The sequence below is a fragment of the Sinohyriopsis cumingii genome, chromosome 4, assembly GCF_028554795.1.
Source record: "Sinohyriopsis cumingii isolate HCF-2022 chromosome 4, ASM2855479v2, whole genome shotgun sequence".
NCBI lineage: Eukaryota > Metazoa > Mollusca > Bivalvia > Unionida > Unionidae > Sinohyriopsis > Sinohyriopsis cumingii.
The window spans coordinates 53,661,079-53,679,392 of NC_142964.1; the positions used below are offsets into that span (position 1 = coordinate 53,661,079).

The following is an 18,314-nucleotide window of genomic DNA, read 5'->3' on the forward strand; positions in this document are numbered from 1 at the left end:
GCATACTCATTAATATTTAACTAATTAGTAAATTACATGTTTGGATTAAATGTTTCTTGTTCAGTAACAACAGTTGTAACAAAGATTGTCAGACTAACAGTTGGCTTTTATGATACATAAATTGATGGAGCAGATTAGTCTTGATCTTGCAAGGACAAAAGTTCATATATAGAGAGAGAAAGAGAGAGAGAGAGTTTACATCATTGAAGACAATAACATATGTAGAGAAATTAAAGCTGTCAAGAAAAAAGGACTTTTGAATGACCTAGAACTAAATAGACAGTGGTTTTGATCTTAACAAGTAACATAAAATGTAAAAGTATTTATCATCTTATCTTGAATTCATGAGACTGATAAAATAAGCTGCGGGTCTAGTGAAGTAAAGTATAGAACACACTTATTTGAATTGACAGATGATGTTAATGTCCATTCTGGGACTGAGTATTTTGTATAAGGCCAGAATAAGATTCGTTTCCGGTTGGCCGACCATTCCTTTTATTTGTTGAAGATCACAGCACTTTCTTTCCCCAGGGTTAAAAAAATATTCCCACAGAAATTTTCAAGATTGATTTGTGTATCTTATTCAGCCAGTTTAGCCCAGTCCTTGATGTGCTTAGTACATTATATATACTAATATTTCTTGATGTACTTAGTACATTATATATACTAATATTTCTTGATGTGCTTAGTACATTATATATACTAATATTCCTTGATGTGCTTAGTACATTATATATACTAATATTCCTTGATGTGCTTAGTACATTATATATACTAATATTTCTTGATGTGCTTAGTACATTATATATACTAATATTCCTTGATGTGCTTAGTACATTATATATACTAATATTCCTTGATGTGCTTAGTACATTATATATACTAATATTCCTTGATGTGCTTAGTACGTTATATATACTAATATTCCTTGATGTGCTTAGTACATTATATATACTAATCGTTCTTATCTAAATATATTTTTTTTAATTGAAAAGAAATCCCCTACCTATCTATCCTAATTTTAAAACCAGTACATTTTTGGCCTTGGGTCATTCAAAATTCTATTGGGTCATTCAAAATTCTATTTCCTGACATTTCAAGTTTGAAACTTAAGTTTTAGTTTTAAGTTTCAGAGTTTTATTCTGACTGTTGAATGCTGATGTTTATGTTGTTACAAGTCTTAATTTGTGGATTTTTTTAGACACCTAACTCCATTATAAATACATGTTTGTGATTTGGAAACCTAACTTTAGCATAAGTACATATTTATGGATTTATAATGGGATGCCTAATTCATACATAAGGACATAAAGGTTGCTTTCTCTGTCTAATAAATATGGTCTGTATTCAGTTCCATCTTCAATCCATTGGACATTGGAATTTACCCTGAGGTGATAGATAAGTGGACTATGCTGTACTTTTGTTTGAGTGCTAATGTTGAATTTTGGATCATCTTTAGATCACTAAAGGCGACTAGTGGAATTCTTATTTTGAACCGCATAATGGAAAGTGCCCATGAACAAAAGCAGATGTCCTATTTTGTCATATTTGTTGTTAAGTCTGTATACATAAATACAGACACTGCATTCTCATGTATATGCCTTTTTCCCAACAGAATGATGCGTAAATCATCCACTGGCAGCGGAAGACAATCCCTGTCTTGTGTTCCTTTAAGGGTTCGAAATGAATCCAATATAAAACCCAGACAGTCTACAGGATTTTCTCTCAGTCGTAAGAGCTCATTTGGAAGTTCTTCCTCATTTGGAAGGCCATCCTTTGGAAGTACAACAAATGTGAATGGAGGTCAGATCAGGAAATCCGTATTTGGATCAGCAACCAAAAAGAACCCAAGGTAAGTTTTCCCGCAAAACAATGCTTCAGCTTTAATCCACTGCAGATATACTGGTACATAAAATAAACGCTGTGTTCAATTTGATATAGAGTCACAGTACTCTTGCAGATTTTTTAATTGATTGAAAAGCAACTGCTTGTATTTCTAAGTGAAGAACACTCTTCATTTTCTGAATAAGATCCAAGAACATAACATAATCAAGATGCCAGGATAATTGAAGTAACTTGCATTTATCCATAGGTTGTGTTCTATACTCTTTTTATGTCTGTAACATGACAGTTTGTTTTATGTTGTTATCTCCTCTATCTGTTACATATTTTGTTGCTGCAGAATAACTCGAGTCATCTACTATTACAAACATTGTGGATAGTTTGCAGTTTGGGTAAGAAAGAAGCCTATCAATTTGGGTGTCAGAAGGCTCATATGAAGAGGCAATATGATTGTGTAGAAATTTGTTGCTTTGACAAATGTGTCAGGGATGGCATTGTCATTAATAATGTTGTCCCAAAAAATCACCAACCTCAATATTTTGTCACCATTGTTGCCATTTCATAATCAAGTACTACTTGTTTATCTTGATATCCCAGTGACCAGGGTAATATTGTCGACTTAAGTAGATGTTGGGATAAGTGTGGGGTGGGGATGGGGGTAAAAAAGTAAAATTTTGCATACAAGTGAAATTTGCAAGAGGTAACCTGTCATCAGTGAGTAGAATTTACACTGAGCGAAAATAAACAGTTTAAAGTTTGATTAATTGAACACAAAACTAGTCTGAAATACACGTGTGTATTGACAATTTACAGTTGCATAAAAGAATCCATAATGCTAAAGTACTGTGCATGTATATGAAAAGTCCATGACATCAAGTACTGATCACATGTTTGAAAATGTATATATCATTTACATCCTGTTAGAAAACAAATGACTTATATGCACACAAAAAATTCATACTCATTTGATCTGTATCCCATTGTATCCCATTGTAAACAAAACGTGTCACTAAACAATTTACTGAGATGTTCGTTGTTGCCACTAGTATGTGGCTTTATTGTTGTTTAAATACTACTTGTACATTGCTTAGTCTTTGGTCAGCTGGAGACTGCTATCGTCTTGCTGAGGCTAACAAGGGGATGATGCTTTTAATAGGGAAATGAAAACACATGAACACATTAACTCATTAACCCCGGCACTATAACTCGTACTTTACCTTCCTCGTCTCCTGAGTGCCATGGTAAGATGATGCAGTTTACCTAGTTTGTTTCCAGAGTCTGAGTGGTGGTTTCCTTTCATGGTGCCTTGAACTGTATATAAAAGTTTAAAGAGCCAAATACTGTTGTTGCCCAAAAAATATCAGAAGGTTTCTTTTGTTGTCAAAAAGTAAAGAAAAAAATCACAATTTGTGACATTGGCAGAACTTGGCGCCATCCCTGAAATGTGTTTGAATTATAGTTGGTTTTGCTGGATTTTTAAAAATGATGATGTGATTCCTAATAAGCATGCTCATGGATTGATCTAATTTTAGATGGAGTTGAAATTGTTCAGATTGGGGAGAGGGAATAATCAATAATTTTTACTCCTATCAGAATTTGGGAGAAGATAGCTCTCAGAGAATCTAGCCGTACAGTTTTGCTAAAAGTTTCACTTTTCATTTCAGATCCAGAATTTGCATTAACATGTTTATGATATATGAGACAATGCCAATATTTTTGTCAGATGTAGAGATGATGGAAAAGATGCCAAATCACTTTGGTTTCAAAATTTGATGCATAGAAATATTTTTATTCTTGAAAAAAAAAAAGAGTTAAGAAATTCCTTAAAAAAGTTAATCTTCAAGATCTTTCAAATTTATAATCTGGCCACCATTACTTAAATAAAAATTACAAAAAAATTGAAATGACCTAAAATCCACTCAGCAAAATGTGACTAAATTGTACAGAAAAAAATTCATTTAGGCCTTTCACATTTGTACAAACTTCTTGATCCAAAACAGATTTTCACCAAAGTGACATAAATCATCTTTGCACAAAGATCTTTTAAAATTTATGCAAATGATTCTGTTCTGCTGTCATAAATATCCGCTGATAATAAAACAATACTTGAAATGGTTTCTCAAGTTCTTTCAAATTTGTGTAAATGATGATGACATGCCATCAAAGATGGCTGTTTCTCAGAATGGACAAACATGATTTATTTTTAAGAAACTGCCTGGCTAAATTTGGTGAACTTGACACACAAAAAACATTTTAGCACAAAGGTTTTTCAACATTGTACAATTGATACTGATGTATTGTGAACTATGGTTGAACTTGAAGATAGAAAAGTGGGAGAAACCTTGATAACTCATGACATGCAATAAACAACACTGGAAAAAGTTTCTATAGAAAGCATGCTAACATTAATTATTTTGGCAACATGTCAGTCAATTGAGCAGTCTCAGGCCCACTTCATTCAGCCATTTTGGCAACATGTCAGTCAATTGAGCAGTCTCAGGCCCACTTCATTCAGCCATGTCTTTTTCATTCCAGATTATCTCGAGGAAGTGGTATAGGTATGAGGAATGGTATTGTCAAAGATCCACGACCACTCTCAGACAAAGCATTCCAGCACAAATGTATTAAAAATCTCCTGCAGGTATCTGTCTAGTTATGAGAGTATTCTTCCTATCTCATTATTGTACTGAAAATGATGATTTGTGTAAGTGAAGTGTGGTGATACCTTCCATCTAAATGTCTGTCTATTCATGACATTGTCTGTCCTTAATTACTTGAAAATCCCCCCCAACTGGGTACAATATTTATCCATATGGTTGCCATCTGCCAGTCATGTGTACAAAATTTGCAATTGCATTTACATTTTTGACTTCTTTTATGGTTTTTTTCTTCAATTATACAATCTTAGCAGGAGTATTTGATGTATCAAAAAGATTTTTGGGTTACAGCTCATTAGTTACAGTTTATGGGGTACAGTGGAACCCCGCTATGACTCGATAATTGGGGTCCACACAACTGGATCGCGGTAATGTGGGGTTTCAAAGTATTTTTTTCTTCTTCATGTTATTCCATTGAAAAATGGCACACAGACTTACAATATTCAATACTTTTTCCCAGATCATTGTGTCAGAATTCAACGTTTAATATATAGCATGAACAGAATATCAACACCGTTTACTTGCCATCTGATATTGTACCGTCAGGGCTTGAAATTAATTCATAAAATATGTAATTCCATTGTAATAATTGCATACATATGTAAACTATTCAATAATTTTTTCACACAACATTATGTGTCTGAATTCAATGGGAAAAATTAACAGCAAAATTAGGTTAAGAAAGACGAAGCACATGTATGGTTCATTACATTCCAGGGTCTATGAATGGTGTCAGTACAAATTTCATACTGCTAAAGTTTTCTCATATGCGTTTCCATGTACATTTATCCTTTGCAAATTTCCAATAATTAACGCTTGTACGCCTATTTGTTTGAACGACTACAACAAGAATAATTACCAATCAACACATGCTTTCAGCGTTCATATAACTTTTACTTCAGATTTTGTGAATATAGAAAGAAACGTGTGAAAACAACTATGCTAATCATTGCGCAAAGTGCAGAGAACGACTTGTGTTTGTGAACTAGCTTTCACATAACGGTAAAATATTTTTATATAAAAAAAAAATTAATAATGAGGTCATAAACAAATACCATACCCATGTAAAACCCGAGAACTAAGTGCAGTAGGCCTGCAATGATCACGAGTCACTTTTATAAACAATTGTATAAAGAATTAATTGAAGACAATCACAAAGACAACTTACTGGCTTTACTCATGGATCAGGAACAAGCAACATTTCCGTTAATGTTTATTTTAGCATACCACTTCAAGAACCTGGAGAAATTGATAAATTTCAGAAGCCAAGCTGAACGCATGTACAATTTCATACCCTTTCAATTTCCAGCTAATAAAGCGGTCATTTTTTACTAATCAACTGATTGTGTCTAATAACACAGCCAAGCCCAGCAAACATGTTGACGGCTTTCGTTTTTCGATGTTTATTAAATTGTGAGAATCTTTTATCAACCACAGCATTGTCTGATGCTTGGTTGTGTATGCAGTTAAAGAAGAAATACATGTTGGCTATTGTTTGAGCAACGACTGTATACAGAATTAATTGAAGACAATCACAAGGACGACGTACTGACTTTACTCATGGAAAATTCTTTTTTTTTGCATAACACTTCAAGAACCTGGTGATATTGTTAAATTTCAGAAGCTACGCCATGATTGTATTATATTAAAAATTCATATGCGAACTCTTCCCCAGAATGATAATAAACGTTTTACACACTATTTCTCGTACGTAAAAAAAAAACAACCCCGGTACGAGAAAAATATGTATTTAAAATTTCAGGAACCACGCCATGATCATATTAAATTCAAATTCATACTCGGTCTCTTCCCCAAAATGATAATACATTTTTTTATACACAGTTTTATGTACTTTGCAGAATTTTTTTTTTTCATTTTGCGAATGACTATAATAAATTTTGGGAGCCACGCCACAACAGCGTTATATCTGAATTCACATTATAGCGGGGTTTCACTGTATTTGGTTTGGGGAGGGGGTATATCATAAAATGCATGGTAGTGTACCGTGGATAGCCACTCTAGTTCACCTTTGTATGATTCACCAATTTGATCTCAATCATATGTCAGTTATTGTTTACTTGTTAACTGTATGTGCTCGAATGTGATTTTTTTCTTAGTGTAGAACGTCTGTTTAAAAACTTAAGTTTAATGTTAGTATCAGACTGGGTTTTGTGTTACTGTAGTCTTAAGGTATTTATGATATGATTTTGTCTAACTGAATCAGCCCAACTAGTTGTCAAGCCATCCCCCAGTATGCATATAACATCATCCTATTTAAAACCGTGGTAAGTTCACTTCACTGCTTATCTTGGGCTGTCATTTGCTCATCAGGATGACAAATTCAGCGTGCAATAATTGTGGTATCAGCTCCATACATGCCAACCATTACACTTTTTTTTTTCACTAAATTACGCCTTCCGTGTAACTGTATTCGGATTACGCGTTTTAGTATATCCCCCTTAAAAAAATTAATAATATGTTTTCTCAATTTTATTAGCATCCAATTAATCCCACAGACTGTATTTTAGAAAAGACGGCATCTATGTAACTACGACATAAGAGTACGCTTGTCCAAAGACTTGAATGCACTTTCCTAACAATATTATGTTGTATTTATAGCAGTTACCCTATTTCCAAGAAACATGCTGGTTTCTACTTTTGACCTTGGTTTCTATTTATAGCATCTGTATGGCTTAGTTAGGAGAGAACAGACTGGTTTTCTAACTTTCAATCTTTGCTCAGATTCTTTGTTCTAATTCATATTTGGTACAGAACCAGTCTGTAGGTATCTGGCATTAAAAGTCGTCAGATTTATTCTAGTTGTGTGTGTTAGAGCAAAAAAAAAATTCAAATAATTTCAGATGGATTAGGAAAAGATGAAAAACCATTTCTGAGACAAATACACATACATGAATTACACAATACAGCGTTCCATTCTAGGGTAGCTTCGCGCCTCTTGCAGGCTGCGTGGAAATTATTTTAATATTGGTTATGGTGGTAAAACAAAGTAACCTTGAAATAGCTTGTTTTACTAACTCCAGTACTAAGTTAACTTCTTTTTTACAGCAGAACTTGATTGTGGACACGAATTTTAGAAATGCAGAGGCGTTATCTACCGAGTTCTTAATAGAACACGGACTACACCTAGTGGTAGAAGATTACATTGGTCCTTTTTTCAAACGGATGTTTCCCGATTCCAAAATTGCAGAAATGTACATGTGCAAGAACAAAATCATCTAATATTGTTAGGTGTTAAGCAGAAGATACTTCACTTCAAATTGTAGAAGCCATGAAAATTGGGCCGTTTAGTATTGCAACAGGCAGTAGTAGTGATTGTGACAAAAAGTTGTACCCAGTCTGTGTAAGAGACTTTAAGAATGAAAAGGGCAAAGTCAGATTGCTCTAATTTCATTACCAGAATTAACAGTAGATTCCACTGGAGAAAACAGTTGTATTTATTTGATTGATAATGTTCTGAATAAACCTTAGTTGGCAGAACTGTATGGGGGTTTTCAGCTGATACTGCATCAGTGATGACTGGAATTCATAAAGGTGTTGCATTCTATGTTTTTAAAAATGTCTCCATCATTGTACAAAGCAGGTTGTCTCTGTCATATGATGCACCCATGCTGCAGGAAAGGCTTCTGATAAATTAGAAGGAGAACTCTTGAAGCATCAAGTTGGCACTCTACCTGACAATGTACTTCATGTGGACAGAGTTGATTTTTTTCATCTTACTTCCCAGCTAAAAGACCCAATAACTGTAAGATATAAATTTCCTCCTCTTTGTCAGGTTATGAAAGGAATATTGGTTCTTTACCATTCTAATGCTGACTGAGAGATTGTTCAGTATTATTAACAAAAATAAAACTGAATTCAGATCTAGGCTATGTAACTGAGCACTTAGTACTCTACTTGTGTGCAAAACATTTGTAGTCTCAGCTGGTACAAAGAGTTTTGAAATGCAATATGGGACTCTGTTGCTTTTTAAAGCTGAAAGCGTTATATACGAAAACTTGAAGCAGTAATTGATGTTAAAACTCCAGAGGGATAAATAACTCATTTCATACATATGGTCCACTTGGATTACACTTTTTCTTCGCCAGGTGTTGGCATGTATGCAGCTCACAATCATTGTAACGTTATATAGGATATAATGTGGTACCACTGTAGACTCCATCATTATAACACTATTTGGGATATATCATGGTACCACTAAAGACTCCATGACCAGAATAATGTTATCTTTATTTCTTTTTCAAAACACCTTTATTCAACCAATTTTGAATGTTCCCCGCATGCTGTGATTTGGTATACTAATCTTTTCTCTATATCGAGGTTCTGTACATACCATGGTTCTTGCTACAACATGGTTATGTGCATAAAATAGTTGGTGGTTATGGGCCCCAGCTACCGCTTTATAATGAGGGATACTTATAATGTATTACTGTTATTTATTTGTAGGTTTTTTGGTGGGTAACACTGCTTCTAATTTTGTAGTACTTATCTGCTAATATTGCACATAATCAATATAAGTATTAAACTGGGTTTGTGTTGTCTTGACCTCCAGTTACTAATTAGAGGAAGGAATAATGTCCTTAGGCGGGGGACTAGTGCCAGAAAAAGAAATAGCAATGCAAGAATAGCAAGTAAGTATTACATATTTCCATGAGAATGGTTTAGAGGCGTCCAAACTTGCCTTCATGCAGAATGGGTATTGGTGTTCAAAGGCACTTCATGAGAATGGGGTAGAGGCATGCAAAGCTGCTGACATACGTTAAAGGTTGGGGAGTGTTGTTTCTATGGAAATGCTAGCAATACAAATTCCTGTGTAATAACTATTTTCATTTATCTCTTGTGATAGCATACTTTGCAGTGGTTTGATAAAAAAGATTACATCAAAGCAAATTATTAATTAATTAAACTGATACAAACCACATTGTTTTCTGCTGGACCGTTGTATTGCAGTGTACATGAATTTATCATAATTGACGTATAGTGTGGAAGTACATCTTCCAGCTTCTCCATCCCACTCCCACAAGATGCAACATTTTTTTAAAATTTCAGTTTTTGACAGAAAGGAACTTTCCTTATCCCATGACACCCAAGCTTCTCCAGTCACCCACCACAAAAGACTTTCTGAAAATATATGAGGTGAGTCTGTATGTGCTTCAAACACATCTTGTAACAGCAAGTGACAATATTACTGTCTCATCTTTGAATGTCAAGACATAAGATCTCTTTTATTCCAGCAACAATGGTAGCAACATCATCTACAATATCAACACAGTTTTGCATGAAATTGTATGAAAATCACATCTGTTGTATCAGTTGACATATTCCTCTGCAGCTTTGAAATATTAGTACTGTAGGTCTAAGGTGTGTTCCCAATTATACCAGGAGTGTCTGGTTTGCCTTTCGTAACTAGGAAGTTTGTTGCATTGTTGTCAGCAACGTTGAAGTTTTCTTGTGTGAGTTTATATCTGAAACTTTGGGATAATATTATACAGACTTTTGTAGAGCGGAATATGAACTTTTATGGAGCTTATTTTCGTAGGTTATTAACTGAGTATTGAAAATAGTGGCCCCAAGGTCATCTGTTGCAGTATGTCAGAGCTTGTGAGGGCAATCTACGCAGTTGAAATGAGGGCCCAATATTTTTTAATACTGTCAATAACGTATTTAATATATATTTAAAAACAAGTAATCATTCATTTTATGTTATATGACTAACGCATTCGCAAAGAAAAAAACTATTTCAATGTTTTAATAAACATTTTATGTCATTCAGTTTATGAATGAAACCTGAACACTGGACATAATAGATAGGTGGAAATTATTACTGTCAGTAGCCATCAGATTTATGACATGGGCAGCACGTTTCTGTTGCCATTTTTAATTTATATAAGGAAGTGGTGAGTACTTTTACAGCGCTACAGATGATGCTGTTGAATATTGGGGGACATCAACAACATTAAACGGATTGGCTGCTTCTTGTTACGTCTATTAGATTAAATTTATATTTGATTTAATTTAATTGTTTGTAAGTTTTAAAATCTTTTTATTTTTAATTTCATTATATGTCAAAATATTGAAGTTTTGTTTACTAGGAACTCAATACTTTTCCAAATAATAGTTTGACATTGACTGTTCATTTGTAAACACCTATAGCTGACCTAATTACCGACCTTAATTCAGAAATCAGTGAGAGTAGTAAACAACTTTTTATTTTTACCTTATTTTTAGAGTAAAATGATTCACTCTTTCTTGTGTTACTGTTTATTCTAGCCTAAACACATAACATTCTAAAGTACATAAGATAGGCTTAATAGAACTTAACATTCATTGAAATAAAGGTCTATCATTGTTTTGTTCATCATTTAAAGGAAATAAATTGCAATTAATTTGCTTTACAATTGTACAAATGCCATTTCAGCTGGCTAGTTTGAGAAAGTTAAAAAGCATGAAGATAAGAACTCAGTGTTAGGACATTATGTGATGGTAAAGACATGACCATGTGACATAAGATATATCACTTATTATTCGAAGCTGTGAAAAACCATTTTTCATATTCTAATGCTATTGGTCCAAAGTTTCTATCCAGATATGCTAGAAGTTCCTGACTCACCTTAAGCAGAAAGCTACATTATAGCTCATTCAGATGCAAGGAACTGCATAACCCATGTCCTTCATTGAAATTTGTGATGGTGCATTATATGTATTAGAGTATGGATATGATACGTCAGTTTATTTTTTTCTACAAAAGTTAAATATAAGCAAGTTTTGAAAATATTTTTTGTAACCCTAACATGAATACTACCAATTTTCCTTCTTGTCCTGTACGATGACTACGATGTTTAGTGATTAGTCTGCAGCATCTTGAAATCTAAACTTTTTCAGAAAAATAGTGTAAGCGAGAGACAGGTAAATAAAAATAAAGACTGGAAAAATACTTTTGTAGACAGTTTGATTGGTGGAATTCACTGATTCCAAAGTTTAGATCAAATTTCCAAATAAACGGGTAACATATTTGAGTGTTTAAATATTATTGTATAATCAGATGCTTTTGCTTTGAACAGTTTGAACTAAATTGCATTGGCTCAGAATAACAAAATGCAAAATTAATACATATTTCATGCATAATGCTCATTTGTCCTGCATTCTACATATCCACACTCTATATCAATGGATATTCACCTATCTGCACAAAATAGCCTTTGCGGTTTAATAATATCATGTATACCTGCATTTAAGTTTGATCTCACTGAACCAGGGCTGTGTCTATGCAGTTTTCTCATGATTGATCAGTAGAACAAACAACATAGACCATGTTCAGCTGACACATTTGCAACAGCAGATCAGGGTCTGTTTTTGCAGTAGGACCCAACTTTTTTGTCAATATGTATGATAATTCCTGATAGAGTTAATGACAAATATGATTTTGAAAATTCAGCATAACAATTCCAGGAGAAGAACAATTGAGACATACTATTGACATTTCACATTTTAATTTCTGCCGTGTACTTCTAAAGCTGTTTGAAAACAAGGGATAAAACTATATAATTCTACATCATCATTAAGTGTGCTGTGGGACTTCTATCTTCAAAGTTGCAGTTAAGTTTTCTGTTACACTTCCCCTTCTTGTAAAACTTTGAAGCTGTTTTGGATTAAACAATATTTGATATAGCAAAGCAAGGTGCATTGTATTCTGTCACAGATAGATTGAACAGGGATGCATGAGTACAAAAATACTTAATGGTCTAGGAATACCTTTCTCCTTTTCTGGTGTATTGCTACTGAAATTTTCATTAATATTAAGTTTTTAGCAATAGCAAAGAGGTAAAACTTGATTGAACTGTATTTCTTGTGGTGCATTTTGTGTTATGACTGTACAATATAAACAAAATAAGATTTTAAAAAACATAAAAGCAAATTTTAAAATACAATAAGTATTCTTTTAGTTAGCAGGTTGGAAATATTTTTAATGTCATTCAAATGCTTTCAGCTGATGATCAGTTTTGACCATGCAATAAATGGATTCACTGTTTATTTCAGTTTATCTATTCCCACATTGTCCAGCATTTTCGAATCAGTAAGAAGCCTGAAGAGGACATCCCAAGGACTTTCAAGTGCCTAAATTATCCTTTCATGATTTCTAAGAGCTCTCTGGCATGTGTGGGCAGCCCTCATACCTGGCCTGGGATGCTAGCTGCACTCAGCTGGCTTGTTGAAATCATCATGGTAGGCATTCAGTAAGGAAATGCACTGATATGTTTGTTGTTGTGTCACTTTCTCAATAGATAAATATAGTGCATTCATGATATCCTAGCATAGTATTTGTTTCTCTTTCAAATATATTCCCCAATCACGTTAACATTTGAGATATAAACCTGCTACCTCCTGAACCAAACCCTGCTTAAAAGATGAAACTTTGTCTTTTCTATCTCATATAGACAGAGGGCCATTACCTCCCCTTCTGAAAACAAAGGGATGGATATACCAAATATCTTTACAATTTCAAAACACTGGGTATTACAAACCCCCAAAAATTAGCTCTTGACTAAAAGATTACATGTTGGAGTTACACACTCCATGACCAGCACACTAGGCTACCAGTCACACTGGTCAATCAAGCAGTCAGTATTCCAGGTAGTCGCCAACCACCATTCAATTCCTTGGTCAGTCAAGCAATCAGCACCCTCCACCAATCGGTCAGCAATGCCTAATCACATACTACTCGTCCAGCAACACTGTTAACTCAGCTCTACAGCTGCTAAGGTCATCTTTTGTGGCTAGCTCTACAGCTGGTACCACGTTGACTCCAATCTGCTCTACAGCTATGACTCAGATCAGCTGAAAATACATCTAACACCGTGTACTATGCATGACACTGGCATATATGACAAAACGTAATGACGTATATGGTTAAGTTTTACAGATTACATTATTGGCACAATAATTACGAAACAATACACAGGTTCAGAAGTGAACCTGTGCCCGATAAGAATCCTACGGTACTAAACGTTTCTTAAAAATGCAACTTGATATTGCTAATATAAATCTCTTGCTAAGTCACAAACAAGAATGGAAAATATTTGCATTATACTACATAAGCCGAAACTACATAGAAAATGTACAAAAATAAATGTGGTAGTACAATAGTTATAACTTATACACAAGAAATTAATAAATAACTCACATTCCTCTACAGCTGAAGATTTGCAAGTCCTTAAAGTAGACTGCTTACTGAAAAGATATTCCATAATGTGTAGATTTAGTCTTACAGTAAGACATTTATATACAGATGATGTCGCCATACATCATCTATGCGCTGAAAGTACTCGATTCTTCCCAACGAAAGCACTTTGCACATACAGCATAGGATGATCCGAACTCAGTTTCAAAATATTGTATAATATACATAAATCACCCTCGGGTATTGTTGTACACAGAAAACGAAACCTGAGTACATGTATTAAGGCTACTTTCAAGCATGTCAATAGGATAAAATTGGTTATAAATTTTAGTTATATTTCTTAACATTACAGCTGTTTATACACAACATCATAACATGGACAGATACTTCCGGTCTGAGAGTGTTACATGAGGCTGGTTCGATGTCAGCCATATACGACCATCTTGAGAGCACTGGTGTTTCCTTACTGAATTCTTTCAATTTAATGGTCATCATGTATTTTTAATTAAAGATAGACAATTTATCTTAAGTCTGTTTGCTACCCATTTAAAGAATTCTCTTATTTGTTTGCATATCACATAACTTACCACTTCACGTAACAGTCACGTAACATCCTTATGGACATCCTCAGCAAGCATCCTGAACAACTGTAAACAACCTCTGATCGGTTACATGATGGATTTTGACATCAGTATAGCTAGTGTGCCATGTGCAAACTGAATGTGCAACTGTTTAGCTTTTTCAGTAAAAATAGAACCCAAATTTAATTTACTGAAAAAAGTATTATGACAGGGCAATCATTGAACATCATGTAACTGGTCAGACAGTTGCATCATATATAACAGTGGGATGATAACAATTAAAAATTTTAACATTTTTCCAACCAGCAAGACAATTTTTACAGGTTAGAAATCAGAATACACAAGTTTGTATCAAACATCCATAGCTTTACGCACTGGCAATGATAAAAAAAAGTTATTTTAATATTTTATGTAGATGAGTAATGTCCCATTTTTATCTCTCTGGAAGTCAATTTATTTGGAAATCACAGAGGAAAATAATAAGTAACAATCATTTTATGTCAAAAATGTCAGGTTTTTGCAGTAGCACATGAACATTTATAAAAAGTAATCTTTATGAGCAGTTAAAGTCTGAAATGCTTTTCACTGCCTCATTTCAACAAACACTAGCATCTGACAGTTAACCATGGAATCTGCCATTACTAATTTAATTGATTTGAAATCACATTAACCTCAGATTGAAAACGAAGTGGCAGGGTTATATCCTTGCCTGAGCTTAACTTTGATATCATACTGTGTTAGTGCAAGCTTTGATATCATACTGTGTTAGTGCAAGCTTTGATATCATACTGTGTTACTGCAAGCTTTTCTGTTTGGTAATGCTTATCTGTTTAAAGTTCACTAAAAGATGAATTTCCTTGTAAGTATAGAGCCTAAATATTCCAGCCATAAGCCAATTTTGTTAAATTGAAGGGGGAAAAAGCCAAATCCGTTTGGCTATAAAACATTTTACAACTGGTCTTTGTGAGTTTTATACCTGCTTTACAAACATCATGAGTAAAAGAATCATAAACTTTCCCAGCTTGAAAATTAGGAAAAATGTTTTAACAAAAGAACAGGTATCCTAAGAAAACAATTTTTATTTTATTCATTTAATTTTATAGCAAAATTAATGCTGTTGCGGTTTATCACTATTACATTACCTGACACATGACCCATTGTCACTCAAATTTTAATGTGTAAGATTGCCTGCACATTTACTTAGTGGGTCCAGTGTGAAATATTGCATTGATAAATATACAGCAAAGTTGTAGATAACCTGGGCATTAATAAATGACATGAATAAGATGCATGTGACATATTCCATTAAAAAATATTTTTTTATGATTAACTTGATTGTTTCACTTGACTCTTTTTATTTTCGTCATGGACTTCTTTTTTTAAATATTAAGTTCAAGAAGAAAATAGATGTAAATTTTCATTGTTAAATTATAAATATCATTATGACATTGCAACTCTAGATGAAAAACATTTCTCATAAAATAGTGCTCTGTTAATGAAAAGAGCCCATACCTTCCCCACTTCTGTTTAATAGAAATTTCTGGCAGTAAACCTGCATCAAGATATCCAATCATTTGCATTATGAGCGATTTTTAAGCATATTAATGATGTAATCTTACATATGATTGGCTGAGCTTCTTACCACTCAAGGGACATTATTTAGGACCCAGCTTAAATCAGACATAATAAATGAACTAATATCTTCAAGCTGTTGGATAAGTTTTATTATGAGCAAGATCTGTGCACATCTTTATGAGGTGATTTTGCATCTGATTGGCTTTTTTACAACTTTATAAACACTTTCCTTTTTTTTATTGGATTTAATATAATTTGGTAATTATGATCAAAAAGATCCCAGTAGAGTGATTATGAGTGAGATGCACATATTAATTCCTGGATCATGCATCTGATTAGCTAGGCTTATCAATGCTCTTAAAAATATATTTCTTATCAGATTTTGATCAGTTCCTTTGTTGTATCTTTTTTACAGTATTGTATGTCTATTGCGGACAACATTGACGATTTTCTGTTTCCTGTTGATGATGGAGAATTTGACACTATGCCTGAATCTAGGGTGAGTTCAGCGTTTTTGCTAATTTCTTTTGAAAGAAAAATGTTTCTCATTGCTACTAAATGATATTTTACTCGAGTTAAGGACAGTTTTTGCATAATAGGAAGGAAGAAATGTTAATTTCAAAAACAGTAAGCTCTTGTAGTGTGACTTAGAATTTCTGCTTCTTTGATGCAAATTTAAATTTTTCTTGTGCATGATTTGATGATTTTTTGATGTGGTGATTATATTTAATTGTAGGTAATGGCTAAAGTTAAGTGATTTTGCAGGATCCAGTTTTCATTCTCATGACTTTCAAACCTTTGAAGGCAACCGAACGTGATTTATTTCTCAATATTCACGTCAATGACCAATATGTTGTGTTGTCTGACGAAAGCGATAACGCTTGTGATGCATGCGCTACTTATATGGAGTTAGTGGATATATTTTTCCTTTAATAAAATGCTAATGTCGACCAAACAATGAATAAATGATAATAGTACATGATTAGTTTCTTTCATTTAATTATCAAATAAGCATTTTATTTATCTATTTTATTGTAACAAGTGGTGTGGCCAGTGATGGTGGTGGGGCAAATTAAATACAATTTATTTCATTTCCTAAGTCTTGGGACACATGATTAGGTTATAAAAAATTCACCAAAAGTTTGTGTCCCAACATATGCAGGAAATATGGTATGTTTGATTCTATTCCTTGTCCACATTCTTAATTGCCCACTCGGGCTCCTCAGATTCAAACCCATCAAACTCATCCTCTTCACTATCACTGCCATTTTCATCATATTCATTATTTCTTTGGACATTGTCCTAACATCCATTCAAGTTATTGTTAATACCATACACTTTAATTGATTTTCGTATCAGATCTGGCTTGTCCTGACATGATGTGACTGCTTTCACAATCCAATCCACAAGTTTTTTGGTCTGCACTCTTATTATTAGACATGTTGCCATTTTTCTTGGAAAGACCCTCTGCTGCTTCACACATAAAATTTGCCCGCTCTTTCCTCATGATTAACACTGACAGCTAGTGGCTGCAGTTTGGAGGTGCATCCGCCTGAAATAACTGCAGGCACTGCATTCCCTTCTCAAAACCTTTTTGAAGCATCTATAAATCCATCACCGAAAGAGATCAATCCTTTTCTGTTTACTTGAGATAAATCTCTTTAATATACAGGATACATGAATTGCAATAAAATTGTAAGATAATGCAATTTATGGATTAAATTGAATAGAATGTAATTTGTCGTGGAAGAAAATATATAAAATAAAAATACATTAAATAAAAAAAAGAGGATGTCATAAGTAAACTAATACTGTATATATCATGTTGGGATTTAATTTTCTGTGTTGAGCTTAAACAGCAGGTAAGTATTTGTTATTGTATGATGTACACCAGTAACATTATTGTATGATGTACACCAGTAACTTTATTGTATTATGTACACCAGTAACATTATTGTATGATGTACACCAGTAACATTATTGTACGATGTACACCAGTAACATTATTGTATGATGTACACCAGTAACTTTATTGTGCGATGTACACCAGTAACTTTATTGTATGATGTACACTAGTAACATTATTGTATGATGTACACCAGTAACATTATTGTACGATGTACACTAGTAACATTATTGTATGATGTACACCAGTAACTTTATTGTGCGATGTACACCAGTAACTTTATTGTGCGATGTACACCAGTAACTTTATTGTATGATGTACACCAGTAACATTATTGTATGATGTACACCAGTAACATTATTGTATGATGTACACCAGTAACATTATTGTATGATGTACACCAGTAACTTTATTGTGCTTTGTACACCAGTAACTTTATTGTATGATGAACACCAGTAACATTATTGTATGATGTACACCAGTAATTTTATTGTATGTACACCAGTAACTTTGTTGTATGATATACACTACACCAGTAACATTATTGTATGACGTAC

The 18,314-nt window shown here is 33.5% G+C and overlaps 1 protein-coding gene across 2 annotated transcripts in view; it reads left to right on the forward strand.

Moving 5' to 3' along the window:
- Positions 1 to 18,314, forward strand: part of LOC149801175 (kinetochore protein NDC80 homolog) — an 83,284-nt gene that overhangs the window by 7,164 nt on the left and 57,806 nt on the right. For both annotated transcript variants that reach the window (XM_089955205.1, XM_089955204.1), the window contains exons 2-6: positions 1,616 to 1,852; positions 4,378 to 4,483; positions 9,567 to 9,653; positions 12,555 to 12,740; positions 16,267 to 16,350. In XM_089955205.1, the coding sequence (XP_089811331.1) occupies positions 1,617 to 1,852; positions 4,378 to 4,483; positions 9,567 to 9,653; positions 12,555 to 12,740; positions 16,267 to 16,350 (699 nt within the window). In that variant the 5' untranslated portion in view covers position 1,616. The remainder of the gene's footprint in view (positions 1 to 1,615; positions 1,853 to 4,377; positions 4,484 to 9,566; positions 9,654 to 12,554; positions 12,741 to 16,266; positions 16,351 to 18,314) is intronic.